The sequence below is a fragment of the Myotis lucifugus genome, unplaced genomic scaffold (genome assembly GCF_000147115.1).
Source record: "Myotis lucifugus unplaced genomic scaffold, Myoluc2.0 scaffold_345, whole genome shotgun sequence".
Taxonomy (NCBI): domain Eukaryota; kingdom Metazoa; phylum Chordata; class Mammalia; order Chiroptera; family Vespertilionidae; genus Myotis; species Myotis lucifugus.
This window is the reverse complement of record NW_005871393.1, coordinates 905,823-923,995: the sequence shown is the minus strand read 5'-3', so window position 1 is coordinate 923,995 and position 18,173 is coordinate 905,823. Positions and strand designations below refer to the sequence as shown.

The 18,173-nt window shown below is 38.1% G+C and overlaps 1 protein-coding gene across 3 annotated transcripts in view; it reads right to left on the bottom strand.

The window, feature by feature from the left end:
• Nucleotides 1-18,173, bottom strand: part of RAB11FIP2 (RAB11 family interacting protein 2) — a 47,808-nt gene that overhangs the window by 6,347 nt on the left and 23,288 nt on the right. The window contains exons 4-6 of one of the 3 annotated variants that reach the window (XR_002832222.1): nt 14,683-14,728; nt 8,650-8,897; nt 4,478-4,570 (exon numbers count right to left, since the gene is read on the bottom strand). Coding sequence is in view for 2 of the 3 variants with exons in the window: in XM_023764723.1 (XP_023620491.1) it covers nt 8,670-8,897; nt 14,683-14,728 (274 nt within the window). In the remaining variant the exon portion in view is untranslated. Of the gene's footprint in view, nt 1-3,626; nt 4,571-4,596; nt 8,898-14,682; nt 14,729-18,173 lie in introns of those variants that run through there. The other 2 variants (XM_023764723.1, XM_006101220.3) reach the window with 2 other exon arrangements.

Here is an 18,173-nt window from a genome sequence, read left to right as displayed (position 1 = left end):
GTGAAACTACATCACTCAGGGTGAGGATTCTGAACCAGCTGTGATCTTGATGATCCGAGTTCTCTTTCTATGACAGGCTAATGTTGGACATTGAGGCTTGGCATGATGATGAAAACAAACACAAATTTGAAAAACCCAAACCCACCAACTTTGGCCAGTGCTCAGATGTCTTTCCATTTTACACTGGTAAGGTTCTAGCCATGATTCCACTGAGGAATAAAAGCCAATGAAATACTCTCCCGGTGGCCGTTTCTCACCCACCCTTATTTGGAATTATGTTATTTAACCTAATGTGGAATGGCCTTTCCCTAATCATTGGGTGTTTCTAATATTTGTACAAGATCTGAGAAGACTTTTAAATTTCATCCTCGATTTCCCTAGAAATGAGCACTCAACCCAGTACTGATTGTGAAAAGAATGTAAACTTTTTATGAACTATTTGCTAAAATGATAGTAACTAGCAAAGCTACAAGTGCCTGTTAAGTAAAACCTCTCACCAAAAGTCACAAGTTGGCTTTATTTGTTATATTAAGGCTCATTACCCAATTTCGCACATATATTCAACACTCTATTCTACCACATTCCATGTGTGGCTACACTCTCTACTTCCTCTTCCACACTAACATCTGTGACCTCAGGGGAAGACCGCTGAGAAGCTGAGAAAGATGCCCTCCTCAACCAACCATGGCTCAGCCAAGTCAGAACGAAAGGAGGACATTCTGGCAGTTTTATATTAAGGCCCACGCATGTGTTGTCCTTCTCAATCGTAATACCAAATCTTACCATAGCGAACAAAACGTATCAAGTCAATGAATCAACAGTATTTGTGTATCTACTCTGCATAAGGCACTGTGCATATCTGATGAACATTCTACCTTTATGAAGTTTCATCAGGAAGATTAAGTTTCTCTAAAATACAAAATATTCATGCCCTTGCTGGTGTGGCTCAGTTGGTTGAAGCATTGTTCCGCACCAAAAGGTGACAGTTCAATTCCCGGGTAGGACACATACCCAGGTTGTGGGTTCAATGCCAGGTCAGGACAGGTGCGGGAGGCAACAGATTCATGTTTCTTTCTCACATTGATTTTTCTTTCTCTCCCCTCCTGTCTCTACAAAAATACAAAAAGTAAATATAATATGCATTAAAAAACTGAAAAAGCAGGTTCAAAAATAAACTCAAGAATGGCAAGAATTGCCGAAGCCGGTTTGGCTCAGTGGATAGAGCGTCGGCCTGTGGACTGAAAGGTCCCAGGTTCGATTCCGGTCAAGGGCATGTACCTGGGTTGCAGGCACATCCCCAGTAGGAGATGTGCAGGAGGCAGCTGATCGATGTTTCTCTCTCATCGATGTTTCTAACTCTCTATCTCTCTCCCTTCCTCTCTGTAAAAAATCAATAAAATATATTTTTAAAAAAAAAAGAATGGCAAGAAAAGTTACATTAAGTCAAGAAAGGATTCTGTAAACTACATTAAGATAAAAAAAGTGTGTGTGTCTCTATTTCAACTCTCAATTACGCATCTTAAAGAGATGGAGAGCTTGTGAATAGAGTTCTCTGAGTCCTACCATCTGTCCCCCCTCCCATTTCTGACTCATTAGGTGTGGAATAGGGTCTGAGAATTTGCATTCAAACAAGTTTCCAGGTAACACTGAGGTTGCTGCTCTGGGGCAATACTTTGAAAACAAGTGATCTAAACCATCTACCTTTCTTGATCAAAAAAGTATGGTATGATTTTAAATGGCTGATGTATAAAATCAAACTATGGAAACAATAACCACTATATTTTAATTGAAATGTGTACTTGATAACCTAAAAACCACATGAAAACATATTACCTTTATGTGACTGGGAATTATCATATACCACATGTCATTTGACCTGAACACAGCACAGCATTAATATTATGCGCTAAACTGATCTTTGGGACACTAATGATTTTTGTACAATTTTTATCAGAAGGCAAGATCATTGTAAATACTGAATAATCGTAATTACTACAAATAAGGGATGGAGCAGATCCTAGGAAAACAGTCAAATGTGCTAAACAGACTGTATTTCCCTGCACTGTTCTCCCTCCCAAATGCAACTGCAGTCACACTCAGGGACAGGCATACTAGAGAAAGTCTTTTTTTCCATCAATTGTAATAAGAACATTTAACCTAACCTCTTAACAAAATTTAAAAAAAATATTTTTATTGATTTCAGAGAAAAAGGGAGAGGAAGAGATAGAAACATCAATGATGAGAGAGAATTATTGATCAGCTGCCTCCTGCACACCCCTCACCTGGGGACCAAGCCCGCAACCCAGGCATGTGCCCTGACCAGGAATCGAACTGTGATCTCCTGGTTCACAGGTCTACACTCAAGCACTGAGCAATACCGGCCGGACTTAACAAATGTTTAAGTGTACAAACAGTATTGCTAACTACAGGCTCAGCTGTCCAGCGGATCTCTAGGACTGACTCGTCGTGCATAACTGAGACTCTGTACCCACTGAATAGCTATTCCTCCTCCCCTCCCACAAGAAAGTCTGGAGCTGGGATTCTGCCTTACCTATCACACACATCCCATATGCCCCTGGGCCCACCCAGATTTTGAATAAACACAACACCGTTCGTGGGAGAAGTAAACAACCACCATACCCTGACTTGTTCTTCCCACGATGAGGAGGAGGAGGAGGAGGAGGAGGAGGAGAAGGAAGAGGAGGAAGCGAACGAGGAGGAGGAGGAGGAGAGGATGACTGGTCATCAGAAACAGTGACTCACTAAAGAAGAGATTGCAAACTGGTGGCCTCCGATTTTTGGTTAAAAAAATAATTAGTTTGCAACATTTGGAAATCGTATTTCACAGAAATAGCTGTGTTTTCAGTTTCTCTAGAAAGATCACGTTTAGCAACGCTGGCCGTGCATTCACTGCCATATGGCCTCGAGGAGCCGGAGCTGCACAGCTGTTGCCCACTTTCATGGGGGAGAACAGGCTCCCCAGATTGCACTGTCCCCAGTAATCCCTCCTCGTCCACACCTGGCCTGCCTCATTAGCCACCGTCCCTGCCTGGCTCCGGAAACATTTGAGTTTGCAATCCCTGCTCTAAGGTGTAGCACAGATAAGATAATTTGCTGGGAACTGCCAATAACCTGTGGTCTATCTCACACACTTTACGCCTCTCACCAGAGCGGAGTAGAATATAACGTTATAACAGCGTCAGTCTTCCTCTGTTCTTATTAAATAAATAAATCATTTGCAAACTTTGGTACTGGAATGAAAACAAACTGGACCATATCTGCCATTTGTCCACCACACACCATAATTGAAAAGCTCTGCTAGAGAAATCTGTTTTCGTGCTGCCCAGCATAAATTCTGACTTTTGAATATGCCTAACAAATGATGAAACCACTGAAAATTTCATTATCGAATTGTAGGCTGTGAGGAGTATAAGACAGTATAAAAACTTCTTTTTTTAAAAAAATATATTTTATTGATCCTTTACAGAGAGGAAGGGAGAGGGATAGTTAGAAACATCGATCAGCTGCCTCCTGCATACCCCCGATTGGGGATGTGCCCGCAACCAAGGTACATGCCCTTGGCCAGAATCGAACCCGGGACCCTTCAGTCCACAGGCCGACGCTCTATCCACTGAGCCAAACCAGTCAGGGCAGAATCAAGTACTTCTAATCCATGTCATTATAGGTATATAACTGTCCGTCATAAGAACGTGAAAGTACAACATTTGTGCCACCATGTAACGTTATTTGGGGAGAAAATGTAGAATGGGGGGCTTCAGGCACAGGCCCATTACTTTGAAAAGGGCACAGAAACATTTCTGAGACAGGCAGTGCATTCAAACAAAACCTACGTGAAAAATGGTCATTCTAATAGAATAATAACTCTCTACTTCCAAATTGTTCCAAATAGCTTTGTCTTCGTAGACTAAGGAAAAATAAACGTGTGTACCAGGGACAGGTAGGAAGGAACAATCTAGAGAGATACTGGGAAAGTGAAGGGGTGAGTTACACGGGACCTCCACGTTTGAGAGCGACCAGAGACTAGGAAGGTGTTCCAGTCTGCAGAGAAATCCCTTGTCCCAAACGCGTATGATTTATGTCCAAGGCTATTACATATGGATCACAACTCATAATGTAGAACACAACTAATACACTGACACACACACACACACACACACACACACACACACACACACACCCGAGCCCCGAGCCTGGGTCCTTAGGTTCCTGTTTCCCTTGGATAGACAGGTGTATATATAGATGCTGTATCGAGAAAACACTGGGTATAGGCCTTTGCCTATATATACATTCTCAAATGTTATTTCTACCAAACTTGAGCTCTATCCCTATGAGGGGACATTGTATATACAGAGGGCATTCACACTTTTGTTGACTGTCCACTCTAAGGTACTCGGTCACTCGCCTCTGAATGAATTTTCAGAACTATTTTCATAGTGAATGAGTGTGTGGGTCTTACAGAATACTTGCTGCAATGCGTCAAACAGGAGGCATCCTGTTTTTAAAGGACAAGGAGGACTCGTGTATAAATGCACACACCACGCTGTTTTATCTGCAATAAGAAATTAGACAACGGAATTAAGATTAAACACTTTAATCAACTATAATAAATCAATATATATTATATAAAAAAGTCTGATTCATGCATCAGATTACATAAATTATACAACTGTCACATTATGCAAGGCTTACATACTTTTGAGTTTGTATCGGTAAAAATGTATACAAGTTACTAAGAGCATTTTACTTAACAAGTGTAATACTCTTCAGTTATAAATAATGCTTGTGTCTTTCAAGTACCTGCTAAATATACACATTTCTAGATCTGCAGCATTCTTCTGTACCTCAAAATACAAACCATCTGGAAGCTTCAAAGATTTATAGGCCCAACGTATCATTTGTTACAGACTTCAATTCCATGGTAAGAGGGGATTTTTTTGACATAGAAAAGAAATGAAATAAAATGCCAACTCGAGTTTAATGCTTGAAGAGCTTCTCCACTACTTATTAAATACATCGCGAAAGCCTCCAGATGCAGATGAATTAGTTAAGGTGCCATCTACTGCATATTAAATACTTCCAATCGCTGCATCTGGATTAGGAGAGTTATAAATCTGTGAAAATGGGGGCTTTCGAATGTGCGCTGACAGACCCTTGCATCTACCATCACAAACCAGCAGCACTGTGATCCTTTACCTCTTACTTCAAAGAGATCAAGTGAGCGAGCATGCTTCATACTTCACTTACACACGCACAGTGACACCTAGCATATCTACAAGACATATGAGCACACGGACATCAAAAAGTCCCAGCCTCACTTACAGACCCGAGGCCGGGAGCTTTGCCTGAAAAGCCGGAGGAAGAGAAAAGCTCCAGTGTAACAAGTACGAGATCTATTAAAGCCAGTTCTTTTGTGTTTTTTTAGATTCTCCTTGCTAAAGAGCAAGCACCCTCACAGGGGTGGTGGGCGGGGGGAGAGAGGGAGGACAGAGGAGTTGGTGAAGGCAGGAAAGCAAAGCTGTCACTAATGAGCTGGGTTTTACTTAGGTTTCCAGTCCTGAAGCCCTTTTCAATACAAGGCAACATTTTCACAGCTGGAAAATTACAACTAAAGCTTCATTTACTGCCAAAAGCAATAGATGTAGTTATGTATAATCTATGGATAGCACTACGTTCACGGGAGAATGGCAAAACTAGGCTCAAGGCAGAATAGAACAGCCAAAAGCAATACTTAAACATCTCTCATGAATGGGGGACACGTCACTTATATACAATTCTAAGATATGACCCTGCTACTCAATGAATGAAACTGAGGCATAAGTGGAAGGACAATATGTTCAGTATTTTCAGAACTGAATTTTAAAACTGGGAGGGAAACTGGTTATAAAATAAGGCTACTTTAAAAATAATAGAAATATTTTAATTACATAACAGAAATATATTAACTTAAGATAGGTTTGAGATAATTATCAATTCTGTGGTTTTTAAAAAAATCCTCTTATCGGTGGAAATATTTTTGATCATGCATTTTAAGCATAAATAAAATCCATTTATAAGTCTATAGTGCTGTGCTCTATTATTTAATGAGTACATATATTTTATTTCTATTTCGAAGCTATTAACAAAATACACCATTAGAATACTACTGGTAAAGGTTACATTTTGGAAAAACAAACTAAGGTGACTTTTGGCCTTCCTTCTACAATGCTAGCAAATAAAACTAATCCGAATGCACTTCTGTCCAAATGCAGGAAACACTGATATGTTTACTGGAGAACTCATTTTCACTTTTTGTTTGTAGTTTATTATATTGACAGATTATGAAAACAAATAACTTGTTCTCTGGGTCATGAGGAAAACTTCATAAACATTCAAACAGAACATTTTTAGGCAGTGATAAATGCAGGATGAGTTTTCAATAGAATTCTTATCTCAGATTTAAAGATAAAAATATTGAGTCAGTTATAACCAAATCTCTCACATGTGGATAAATCTAATTCTTAACAGTTTTTATACAAGCAAAGAATGTCTCCTTAAAAATGAATCTCCTCATAAAAAGAATAGTAGTTACTTGAATGATACTTTTTACCGATCTCTATTCACATAAAACATATCCCCAATACAAAACTAATATCTTGGTTCATTCTATCAGGAGTAAATTTGGCCAAAGCATATTAAAATATCTGTAACTAATCTGTCATAATACTAAAAACATATGAATTTTGATATTTTTAAAAAGTGTAAAAAGAGCTACAATTATACTAACAACACAAAATCAAGTGCTAAGAATTTTGTAAATATTTAATAAATGTTAATTAAAATGGCACCATGTTAAAAATAATTAAGATTTCAAATGGAAAAATAAAATTCTACACCAGATTTGGAGGTTTAGGAAAGATTTTTTATATATATATGAAAGAAAAAGTTGGTAGAGCTATTTTCCCTCCTCCATTTCTTCATTTCAAAAATTACTGAATTTTTGTATTTGGGGAAAATTTTCACAATTTCAAAATGTATGCTCTCATAGGAAAACTAAAGAAACTCAGAAAATACAAATAACAGGGATTTTGGCTTATGAACTAAATATAAACTTGGCCAAGTATTATCTGATTCAGAATATTAAAATAAGCAAAATGATTATATCTGCTTTGTATTTAATTTTCAAGTAAGTCTTAGTACAGATGCCTATTAAGACAAAAATGCACTTCATTAAAAGGCTGAGAAATATATGTCTCCATATACAGTGTGTTTTTTCATTTTAAATTCAGAAGAAACAGTGTTTCATAGTAAGTATTTTAGATTGTAAGGTAAAAAATAAGCTGTAATTATTATTTTTATAACCATTGCTTTTCACTTTACATTTCAGACTAATTTTGTACAACTACAGGAAGATGATTCATGGAAGTATTCAACATTTTGGAGAAGCAGACTAAAAAAAGTGGACATATAATTTGGTGATAAATCAATTCTTAAAGGGTAGATGCAGATTAATGTGTAACGTCATGCTAATAAAGATCTGTTCTAAAAACTCACTCTTTAGTAACTGTTATTTTGGTTCAAGACCCAAATGCAACCATCTGTTCTATTATTTATGGAACTTGAAACCAAGCCTAATTCTCTATTCCGAGAATCTGCCCACTGTTTTGGGTTATCAGGCATCGGATGATCACCTACTTTTACCCTCCAAGTTATCTTCAGCTTTAATTCTTACTATTTTCTTTGCTAGTGTTTTATAGGCATTTAGAATGGCAAGAAAACAAATTACATTAGCTTATCTCCCGCTTGTAGCTTAGACAAAACTCAAATGTTACGCTGAAAAATGAATTCGAGAAATCCGCGCTGTTTGAAGTTAATGGACTTTCCTAAAACACGTCATTCTTCAACAAGGCCTTTGGAGCATTACTTTTGGATAAAGAGCAAACATCTGACGCTGGAGTAACATAGTAGCAGCTCATTTTGAAACCAAGGTTCAGAATCAAGAGTGACTTGAAGCAGCTCCCCTACACACACGTAATACTGCAGTAGCAATGATGCTTCGTTGAGCGCACATACATTTTCCAATTGAGAAACTGGTATCATTTTAGAGGAAACCAACTGATTTTAAATGTCCTAAAAACACATGTATATGTGAGGTATATGCACGTATTTATATGCAAAGATACATGAACTTATATTCACGTACATACGGATGTATATAAAATACGAACTGTTTTGGAAGTAGTGTTTATAATGAGCAGTATTCCTGCAGCTGAACTGTCTACAAATGGAATGCTCAGGAACCAACCACAGTATCAATTCTCACAATGTCAAGTCATGAGAAATCTTCCTGAGGAATGAGCCACGACTTCTGAAGACATGCCTGGGCCTCGGGCAGGTGCGCGGGCTGGCCAGCACCCCAGGGGATCCCAAGGAGCTGCTGACTTATCTGGAATCTGGCCCTTTTCCCTTTCAAAGTTTTAATTATTGAGCTCACTTCAAAGGTCACTCTTGACAGTCCCCGCTCATATTTACAAGTAAAACACCTTTTCCCAAAAGACGAGCCTGGACTGAAACTTGCAAGTGCAGTCTCTTCCGGTAACAAGTCTTTCCTTCTCTCTTTCCTTTTCTTCCCCTCTTTCTTCCCCCAATTACCACGGCAGCACAAAGGCTCGTTAGCTGTTGGCGAACTTGCCAGCCTTCCTGGACGGCTCGTAGGGCACGCGGAGGATGCTGGGCGTCTCCTCCATGACCCGCACGAGGAGGTTGTCGATGTAGTCCTCCAGCTCCCGGATGTGGGTGTCCTTCCTGCGCAGCAGCTCTTTGTGCTTCACCAGCTCCTGCAGGACCTCCTCGTAGGTCAGGCTGCGGTACCCGGCAGTGGCGTCAAAAGGGTTGCTGTCCTAGAACGGGAGAGAGGCCGGCACTTTAGTTCTAGGAACAAAATCAGAATTATTCTGAACTTCAGCTTCTGGTTTTTCTCTGTCCTTGGCGAGAACCAACGTGACAGTTCACAGAACGGCTAGTCAGTTCTGAGGCAAGCGCTGGGTCAGGTCAGAGGCATCAAAGCCCTTATTCTAACTCTAAATTCTTCTACAATCGTTTTTTACAGTGTGGACAATGTCCTAGTAAAAGAGACAGACATACAACTTAAGATTCAGATAAAATGTTCTCTAATAAATTTAACTGAAATAGGTAAAAATTAAAGACCCCTAAGAATTAACTTGGAGGAAGTATAGGAAGCTGTTGAAAACTATACATTTGGACATTAGTTTAGTGCTCATCAAACTGCTTCCAGTGAACTGTATTTTAATGCTATGTCTTTGACTTTATTGAAGATGGGTACAAGCAGCAGCAAGATCAAATCTGCTTCTTGCTATGAAATGTTGAAGGCATTCGGAATTAAATCTTATAAGATGCTCCCATGGGAGTAACTTCTGATTTAATTTAGAGGCAAACAGCTTTTCCTCCCCCGAGTAACTAGTTCATTTCTATCTCATAGTAGCAATACCTCTATACCTTATCTTATTTCCCTTTTTGCCCTTGTTATCAGGAAACTCAGAGTTCAACTATGATCACGTTAATATTTAGTATTAGTATATCTGCATTCTCTTCCATTTCACTATTGATTTACTTTGTGAAAGTTACTCCATTAATGAAAATTCTTTTTACATTAATGTATAAATGTAAACAAAAAAGAAAGAAAAAAGGCATTGACCTAATTTCCATTACAAAGTAAAAGAAAAATATTTCTCAAAAATTTAATAAAAAATGTCATCATCCATTTATAGTGGATAGTAATTAGATTTTTCATTATGTAAAATATAAAGCCCACACATAAATTACCAGTATTTTTTATGTCTTTTTATACATAGTTCTATCACTAAGCTCAACAAATTAAAATGTTTTTTATCACTCTCATTCAAAACATTTCCATTTGGCTTTAAGGAAAATAAAATACTGGGGAAATGGGTCTTGCTCTTGCAGACTACAGTATCTAATCTATTCAGTGGGAGACAGAGAATGGGGACCAATGAATGCAGAAAGGTTCTTCTTCTGTTTTTCATAGACATTAAATTTGCCTTTACTCATTTTCAGGATCTACTTTAATTTGCTATGTGTCTAGAAGTTTCCATGAGTAAAGCCAAAGTGTAACTTTTTATCCCCTCTTCCCACAGGCACCAGGATTGCCAATTTGATGGGTAAGTTATCCAACCACACTTTCTTCTCCGGGATAACAACAGACATCCAGGAAGGGGAAACTCTCCCAGCCCCACAGGATCTCTCCGGTTCTGTGGAGAAGATCTAGCTGGCACCAGGCGGAAATGCAAAAGGTGCAGCTCAAGCAGTGGCTCAGTTTGTTCAAAGGAAGAAGCAAGGCTGGAGGCACAGTGGTCAAACAGGTCATCGGTACAGAATGGCCGGCAAGGAAGGTTCAGGATTGGGAGCTGAGAGAGGCTGAAATGGCAGGTTCCAAACATCACTGAGGATGATCAATGCCATCGCTAAGGACTTGTAGGTTTATTGCTGTGGAGACAGGAAGCCTTCGAAGGTTTCCGTAGACAAGAAAGATAGGACTGAAGCCACGTTCTAGGACAACGAAAATGGCAGCAGTGGGGAAAATCACTTGGGGGGCTGAGTTTAGTTATAAAGCTATTGAAATGTCACAGACCAGATACTGATGAGGGCCTCCACCAGATCAACAGAATGAATAGGGAGACTGCTAAGGGGAAGTGAGTTTAAGTTCTGTAAGATATATTTAAAACACCTTATTTTGTTTTAACATTAGAAACTGGGAAGATACAACCTCATGCGTTATATTACCTTTGTCTCTAAAAACATTTCAGAATGTTACTCTGCAACAGTTAAAGGACAATTCTGATAATCTACTTTTATTCTCTTCTCTCTCAGATCAATTCGTCTTTTTTAAGATTAAGTCTCAATACACACACCCTCTCATGTATTGAATAGTTTATTTAATTGGTTATGAATAGAGATATAAAACATTAATATAATTTCCTAGCCATATTCTTATTAAATAATTATTAAGCAGGTTTCTATAGAAAAGATACACTATAGAGCAGCGGTTCTCAACCTGTGGGTCGCGACCCCTTTTGGGGTCGAAGGACCCTTTCACAGGGGTCGCCTAAGACCATCGGAAAGCACATATATAATTACATATTGTTTTTGTGATTAATCACTATGCTTTAATTATGTTCAATTTGTAACAATGAAACTGGGGGTCACCACAACATGAGGAACTGTATTAAAGGATCATGGCATTAGGAAGGTTGAGAACCATTGCTATAGAGGTAAGTATGTATTTTTTAATTTATTAAAAATAAGCTAAAATTCCTCACTTTAACTTGGTCTCTGAGACAGAGACCAACCTAGCTCTCACTTTGACAAATGAGATGTTCTCCAAGGTCTTTTAACTCTAAAATGTCCTGGTTTACATAGTGGTATTTCTGAACTGCATTTTTAAAAAGTAATACCACCCAACTAATATGATTTCATCTTTCTAATAAAATATTTACTGAAAAATAGGGATTCTGGTGAGAACTGCAAGGATTCATGAAATAAAACTAAATGGGATTCATTACTGATTGGTTGACTTATGTTTTTCTTAATTTAACTTAAGAATCACATGTGTGAGTCTCTCTAATCTTAATCAAATTATACACATATGAACTGACTTCTACAAATTAAGTGATGAACATAGTTAGAAAATCACTTATATTGTTATATTTAGCACTATACCAGTAATACCAGAAAATGTAGCTAAAATTTTTTTTAAATATTTCTCTAGAGATGATGAGGATGAAAAATGTCAAACTATTCTTATTTTGACATAGTCTAAATTTTATTTCATGACTATCTAACAATTTAATCTCAGAATAATCAGTTATTATCCTGGAATAGTGTTACACTATACAGCCATAATCTAAAACACACAGACCCATTATTCAGCTCATTCTGTTCCCCTACAACCTCCTAATACTTGTGTACAGGCAGAATTCCTGGAAATACACTTCTGACCTTTTCAATAAATTTTCCATTTGTCCTTTTATGTGAAAATTTTACCCCAAATTTCTGCTTCCAGTTTTTAGGCAGAAAAACATTTTAGAAACACATGTACTATAAACTATATTCTGAAAAAAAATATAAAATAATTAAAAAGTCTTATGCTTAGTTCCAGATTTTATCCCATATTTGAAAAGCAGGTAAATACCTTTTAATTTTAGGCATAAGATTCTTAAATTGATACACTCAATAAATATATATCCTTGTTTGTTGATATAATTCCAAATAAAATAATAACTGATATCAATTCATATGTACAATAGAAAATTAAAATAAGCAAAAAAAAGTATTTTTCTTAAAGTGGAAAACTCTCAGGAAAATATAAATTATGGGTATAGACTCAAGTAACCTACATGGGATGCCTCAGTACTCAACATTATTTCCTCCAGCACTCCACACAGACAGCACATATGTTTTTAAGATGTCGTCTTATATTGAAATGTAAATTTTTCTTCCTTCTTCCCCTTTCACAACCAATTCTTTTTCATTCACACCCAACCTCTGTTAAAAATTTCCATATGCAGATATAAGGAATTAGGTGTTGGGTGAGAGAATAGAATTATTACATGAAGTTTTCTAATCGAAATCTTAAATAACATATAGTTGTGCAAAAGACTGAGAATCACTAGTGATCTATTTTTACTTTACAGTAAACTAGGAAATGTATATATTCTTTTTACAATATTTAAATTTGAACAAAAGCAAATTATCAGCACTCAAAATAACTGAAGATTTAAAGAAAGGTTGTCCTGGTAACCAAATATTGGTGGGGCACTAACTGACATCCAAGGCAACGAGAGGAGAGAGAGAGAGATAAGAGGAAGGCTTGGCATTCTCTGATCATCTCATTATTGTTCTAATGAGGAACTTTGCTCTGGGAATATCATCTCAGCTACTTTCACATCTTTTGTCCTACTCCCTTCATCTCCCTTTCAGTTCTTAATTAGGCCTTAAAGAGCTCACACTGCCCTTTCAACTGGCTACTGCTCCTGTTTAAACACTGTGCTTTCACAGACAGGTGTTGGCACTAGCATATAAGACATACAAACTTAATTACAAAATACTACATCCAGAAGGGGGAAAAATAACTTGGTGGATGGCTATTATCGGAGAACTTAATGTAAATTACTTCAAACATCTTCTAATCTTCAACATAAAAATTGTTCAAATACTTTTCCTCAAAAAACGATCGGTCTGAGGATGGGCTCCTCCTCCTATTTGTATCTTGCAGTAAATTAACAACACCTAAGTAATCCTTTAACTGTCCTTTAGAATCGTTAGTATTCCCGAGAAAAATAATCACACATCAAGGATTCTTTTATCACTTTTAAATCCTTTAACTAAAACAATTTTCACATTTTATTTCTTTAAAGATTTCTAAGGATGCTTTTACAGCAATAAATTACAAGATTTGGAAAAATACATTTACAAGCACATAGAAATTGTAATTAAGGTTACTTAATAAACAATAGCTACACATGAAATCGATTTTTTGATGTTTGCATTTTGTTTGAGATTAAGTAACTTGCCTGATAGAATTCATTTTACTATTTGATCAAAGGCTCACTTCAGATATTCTGACATTTCTCGCCAGACTGCATCTTATAAAGACTGGAGTATTTATGAAGCATAAAAATTTACAAATCATTTACATAAAACAGAAGAACACAGCACAAAGCTTCTATAATGTTTTCTATAATTTTAAAGAAATAACTACATTTAGAATGGTTTATACACTACCATGGTTTCTTCTGGGCATAGCTCATCATAGAAAATTGTGATATGTTATTGCTTTAAAAAATTCTTATTATACATCTGGATCACACACATTAAGGGCAGATGGTTCAAAGAGCAACCACCAGCATCTTGGAGTAAAGGCTCTACTTCTGTTATTCAATGAGAATTTAGTTTTCTACCAAGAACACGTGCCCACATTTTGATAAAGTAACTTCTGCCCTAGGTTTAATATATTTCGATTTGACTGAAGATGCACTGGAACTCTGAACAGAGATCCAAAACTGGATTTCAAATAACAATAGCATGAAGTTAAGATACCTGAATAATCTTTGCCAGATATGTGAGCTTAACTCGACTGCTGGCTACACCAAGCCCGCTAATATGTATGGTTTTGTTCTGTCTGGGAAGGTTAGTGTCCTAACGGTTCTTTCAAATGCACTCCTGGTTAACTGCACTTCCTGCCAGGATGCAAGATTGTTGACTGTTAGTAAGTGGTATTATTCTTTCTTCAGTATTTGTCCCAACAACAAATCGTTTTCTCCACATGCTCTTATTTCCTAACAATAATGTTGACCTTGCCATACAGCTTTCATATTAATTTTAAAACAGTCTGCAAACAAAATATGTATATGCTAAGCAGGCTTCAATTATAATTATGTTTACCTGAAGTTCTATTAATTGTATAAAAGTCACACCCTATCATATATTAAAAATAAAGACTGGGTTTTGCTTTTCTTCTTTCTCCCCAAATTATCATGCTAAGCTATAATCAGTAGGTAACAGGGATTCGAGGGATGGGAGCCTTTCTGGAAATGTGTGCCCGACAGAAGGCTGGCTTGTGGCTTGCTTTCTGCTTCTCTAACTTACCGGGATTTTCCTGAGGTCTTCACTGCTTGTCGGGTTCACATGAAAACTGAGCAATAAAAGACAAAACACAAATGTTAAAAATGTATCATAGTCCACATGGGAGGAAACATAAAAACAGGACATTTTAAACCAACATTTCAGTAACAATTTCTAAAGCCCTAAATCACTCGGATGAGTGAAATTTAATCCAGGATGTAGAAGAAAACCAATATTTACTCAACATCCGAAAGCAGCTACAATTTTAAGCTTTGAAGGAAAACCCTTCAGTTATTATCAGAACTGAAAAACTTCACCTCCAAATATGTAGCTTCTAAATATTTTTAAACATGAGCGCTTTACCCAGTGAGATATTTTATAAAACGAAATTTCGTAACGTTATTATTCATTTTACATACACACTCACCTTAGTCCTCCTGATAAAAAATGATGGAGAATTAAATAAATTTAGGATGGAAAGATTGTAGCATAGAATCGACAAAGCAAACTTTGCAAAAAAAAAAAATTCTACAGGTATTAAAGCAATTATCTTTTAAATTTTTAAACACCGGACTATCAATAGAATACATTCAGAGTGCTAGGAACCATTTCTATCATGAATGTGATGTCTAAGTAGCTGATCTTCAAAATTCAAATACCCAAATGGACCAAAAAAAAAAAAAAAAAAAGGATTTCTTCTGTACAGAGGGTAAGAAAACATCCCGGCTGAGTGCTATCATCACTTTCTTCTCTGAAACATGTCCATTAGGAAGGGCACTGCAACCAAAAAGTAGCTAAACTTCAAAGCCATCTGATGAGTCAATATTTCATCATTGCTATTCAAGTTTAATTTTTACCCGGCACTTAAGAGTATTAGCCTTGGTAACCACTACAAAGCATGACTGTCCTCGGAACCTTTTTATACCTCCCCCAAAAGACTTAACAGTAAAATATATTTTTCACGTTATCTGTGCTTTATCAGCCAAATCATTGGAATCCTTTGAAGAAATTCACTTTCAAAACTTTGGACTGTGTGCACGCAGTCTGGACACTAGATTATAACATCCGGAAAATAATCTATTATTACAGGTAAACACCCGGAGCTGTAAATCTACAGAGCATACAGGCCATGGACAGCCACCTCAAAGGAATTTCTCATAAAGCCAAGGTTTCACTTGTTATGACTAAGATTTGTAGTGCTCGCTTCAGAACTGGTGGCTGACCTCTAGCTAGGACTCCTATGGGTAAACTGAGCATTTCAGTAGAGCTGGGTGATTTGGCAGAAAAGACTGGAATATGTTTTAAATACCTACAAATGCACCATTTATAGGCAGAGGCAGCTGACTCATTGCCTGTATCTCATCATTTTTACTGTGTTCTATATGGTCCCAGACTAGACCACTGTACCGGAAAGTCTCACGAGTCTGACAAAAAGAGTGGCTTAAAAGAAAACAACAAAACAAAATCCAAAAATACATTATCATGGAGTAGTCCTCTGCCTAGGCTGCCATGGTAGCAGCTGCTAACACATGGGGTTCCCATCCTCTCGGATTTTCAACCCAATGTGGTCAACATCGGGGTCCAGTGGGACTAACCTCTCCCTGCGCCATTATCTCACAGCGAGCGGTCTTCCAACAGGTCAAGAAACACATTCTGCTGCCTCTCTCTCCACCTGACTGTGACCAGCTCCGGGACAAAACGCCCGACATTCAGGTTTCACAGTACAGCACAGTGGGTACAAGCAGAGAAGCGGTTGAGGGCCCTGGGACCAGGAGGTGTGACTTCAAAGCCTGCTTCTGCCCTGTAATTGCTGTGTGACCTTGAGCAAGTTACTTAACTCTGATTGTCTGGGTTCCTCCCTCTGTAAATGGGGATCTACCATACAAGTCGACTGTGAAGACTGACTTAGTTAACATGACAAACACTTAGCACAGTGACTGGCAGACAGGACATGTTCAACATACTATTTTATTTAATAAATATTTACATAGCACTCGAACTGTGTCAGCTACTGTTCTAAGCACTTTCCCAAAATTAACTCATTTAATCTTCACAACCTTAAGGTAGGTTGTACATTCAGAGAAATTGAAGGACAGTTTCAAGTTCTCACCAGTTTACTTGTTTCTTTACTCAATATTTGTTCAACAAAATAAATCAAGAGTGGATGTTACAGGAGAGATAATAATGATTCCTTAAAACATATTTGTGTATTAATTTCAAAATTTAAAATTAGTTTACTTAGAAAAATTATTTAAATGTAGAAATACCACAGAGTAAAAAATAAGCTTTTACATTCAGACTACATTCAGAAAATAGGAATCCTGGTGTTATACTTATTGTGATATAATCATCTTCATTTTCAAAATGAGGACACAAGAGCCACAGGAGGTGTGGTGACTTGTGTGTGGTCATAGTTGGCAATGGAGTGTCTGGCTCTGGGACCTGTCCTCCTACCTGTGGCACAGCCACAGCTCTGGCCCCTGAGCACGGGTTACACTGCGAAGCCCTGAACGTACCAGCCACGTGGGTTGACCAGAAAGTGCACCTCACAGCTTTCTGGGCAAGCGCATGGTCCATCCAGCTGCACTTGGGGGAGGTTGGGGACAGCACCCTGTGAGTGACACTGTCAGACCCTGTAGTGGAAAGAAGTGCCCTTTTGCAGCAACTGGTCCAGGAAGGCCTGAGTCCATGGAGAAGTAGGATTTTCAATGACATGAAGAATCGGTTTGGCAGCCAGAGAGGGAGGACTCTCAAAACAGAGGGCGCTGCCTGGGGCCGCTAGAAAGCGGTGTTCACAGTGGACATCAAAGAGACTGGAACACAAGGCAGCAGGGGGAGGAGCCCTTGAGGGGTTTGATGCAAAGATGAGGCTCTTAGACCTGATCCATCGGGCGACAATGTTTCGTACTTTCAGTCTTCTTTCATAATGTTATTTAAACATTTCATGGGCAGTAGCATTATCCATCCCATTACATCCTTGAAGAATAAACAATATTAAGACTGTATAAATTGCAGTATGTCTCAGGAAGAAATCAGTGAACTAAGAAACAGAAATACTGGTATTAGATTTATTGGGATAAGGGTTCTTAAGAAACAGACATGTAGGACAAAGATTTTATCAAGATCATAAAACTAGCAATACGTAATGTCCGATGGCTGTGGCCTCTGGAACTAAAGTGAAACTCAGTGACAGCCTGAAGCACGCCTGAGAATTATTAGAAAGATCAGACTGAACAGGTCGCAGCGGGGAGGGAAAAGCGTGCCGGGTGCAGCGAGCCCCACTATTTCCCATCCTACCTGCCTGTAATCGGAGCCCTCTGCCACTCAGCAATCCCCAGTGCAGGTCTGGGCTCAGGGCAATTGTATGGGGCATTGTCTCAAGTCTAAAGGCGGAACCCCTCCCTTGTGGTCGGCTTTATAGTCACACACTGACGTGTCACACAGATGACGGACTCAGGCATTCACGCTGCTTTTTTTGATCCTTCCTTAAGGGGGGAAAAAGAGTTAACTGAACT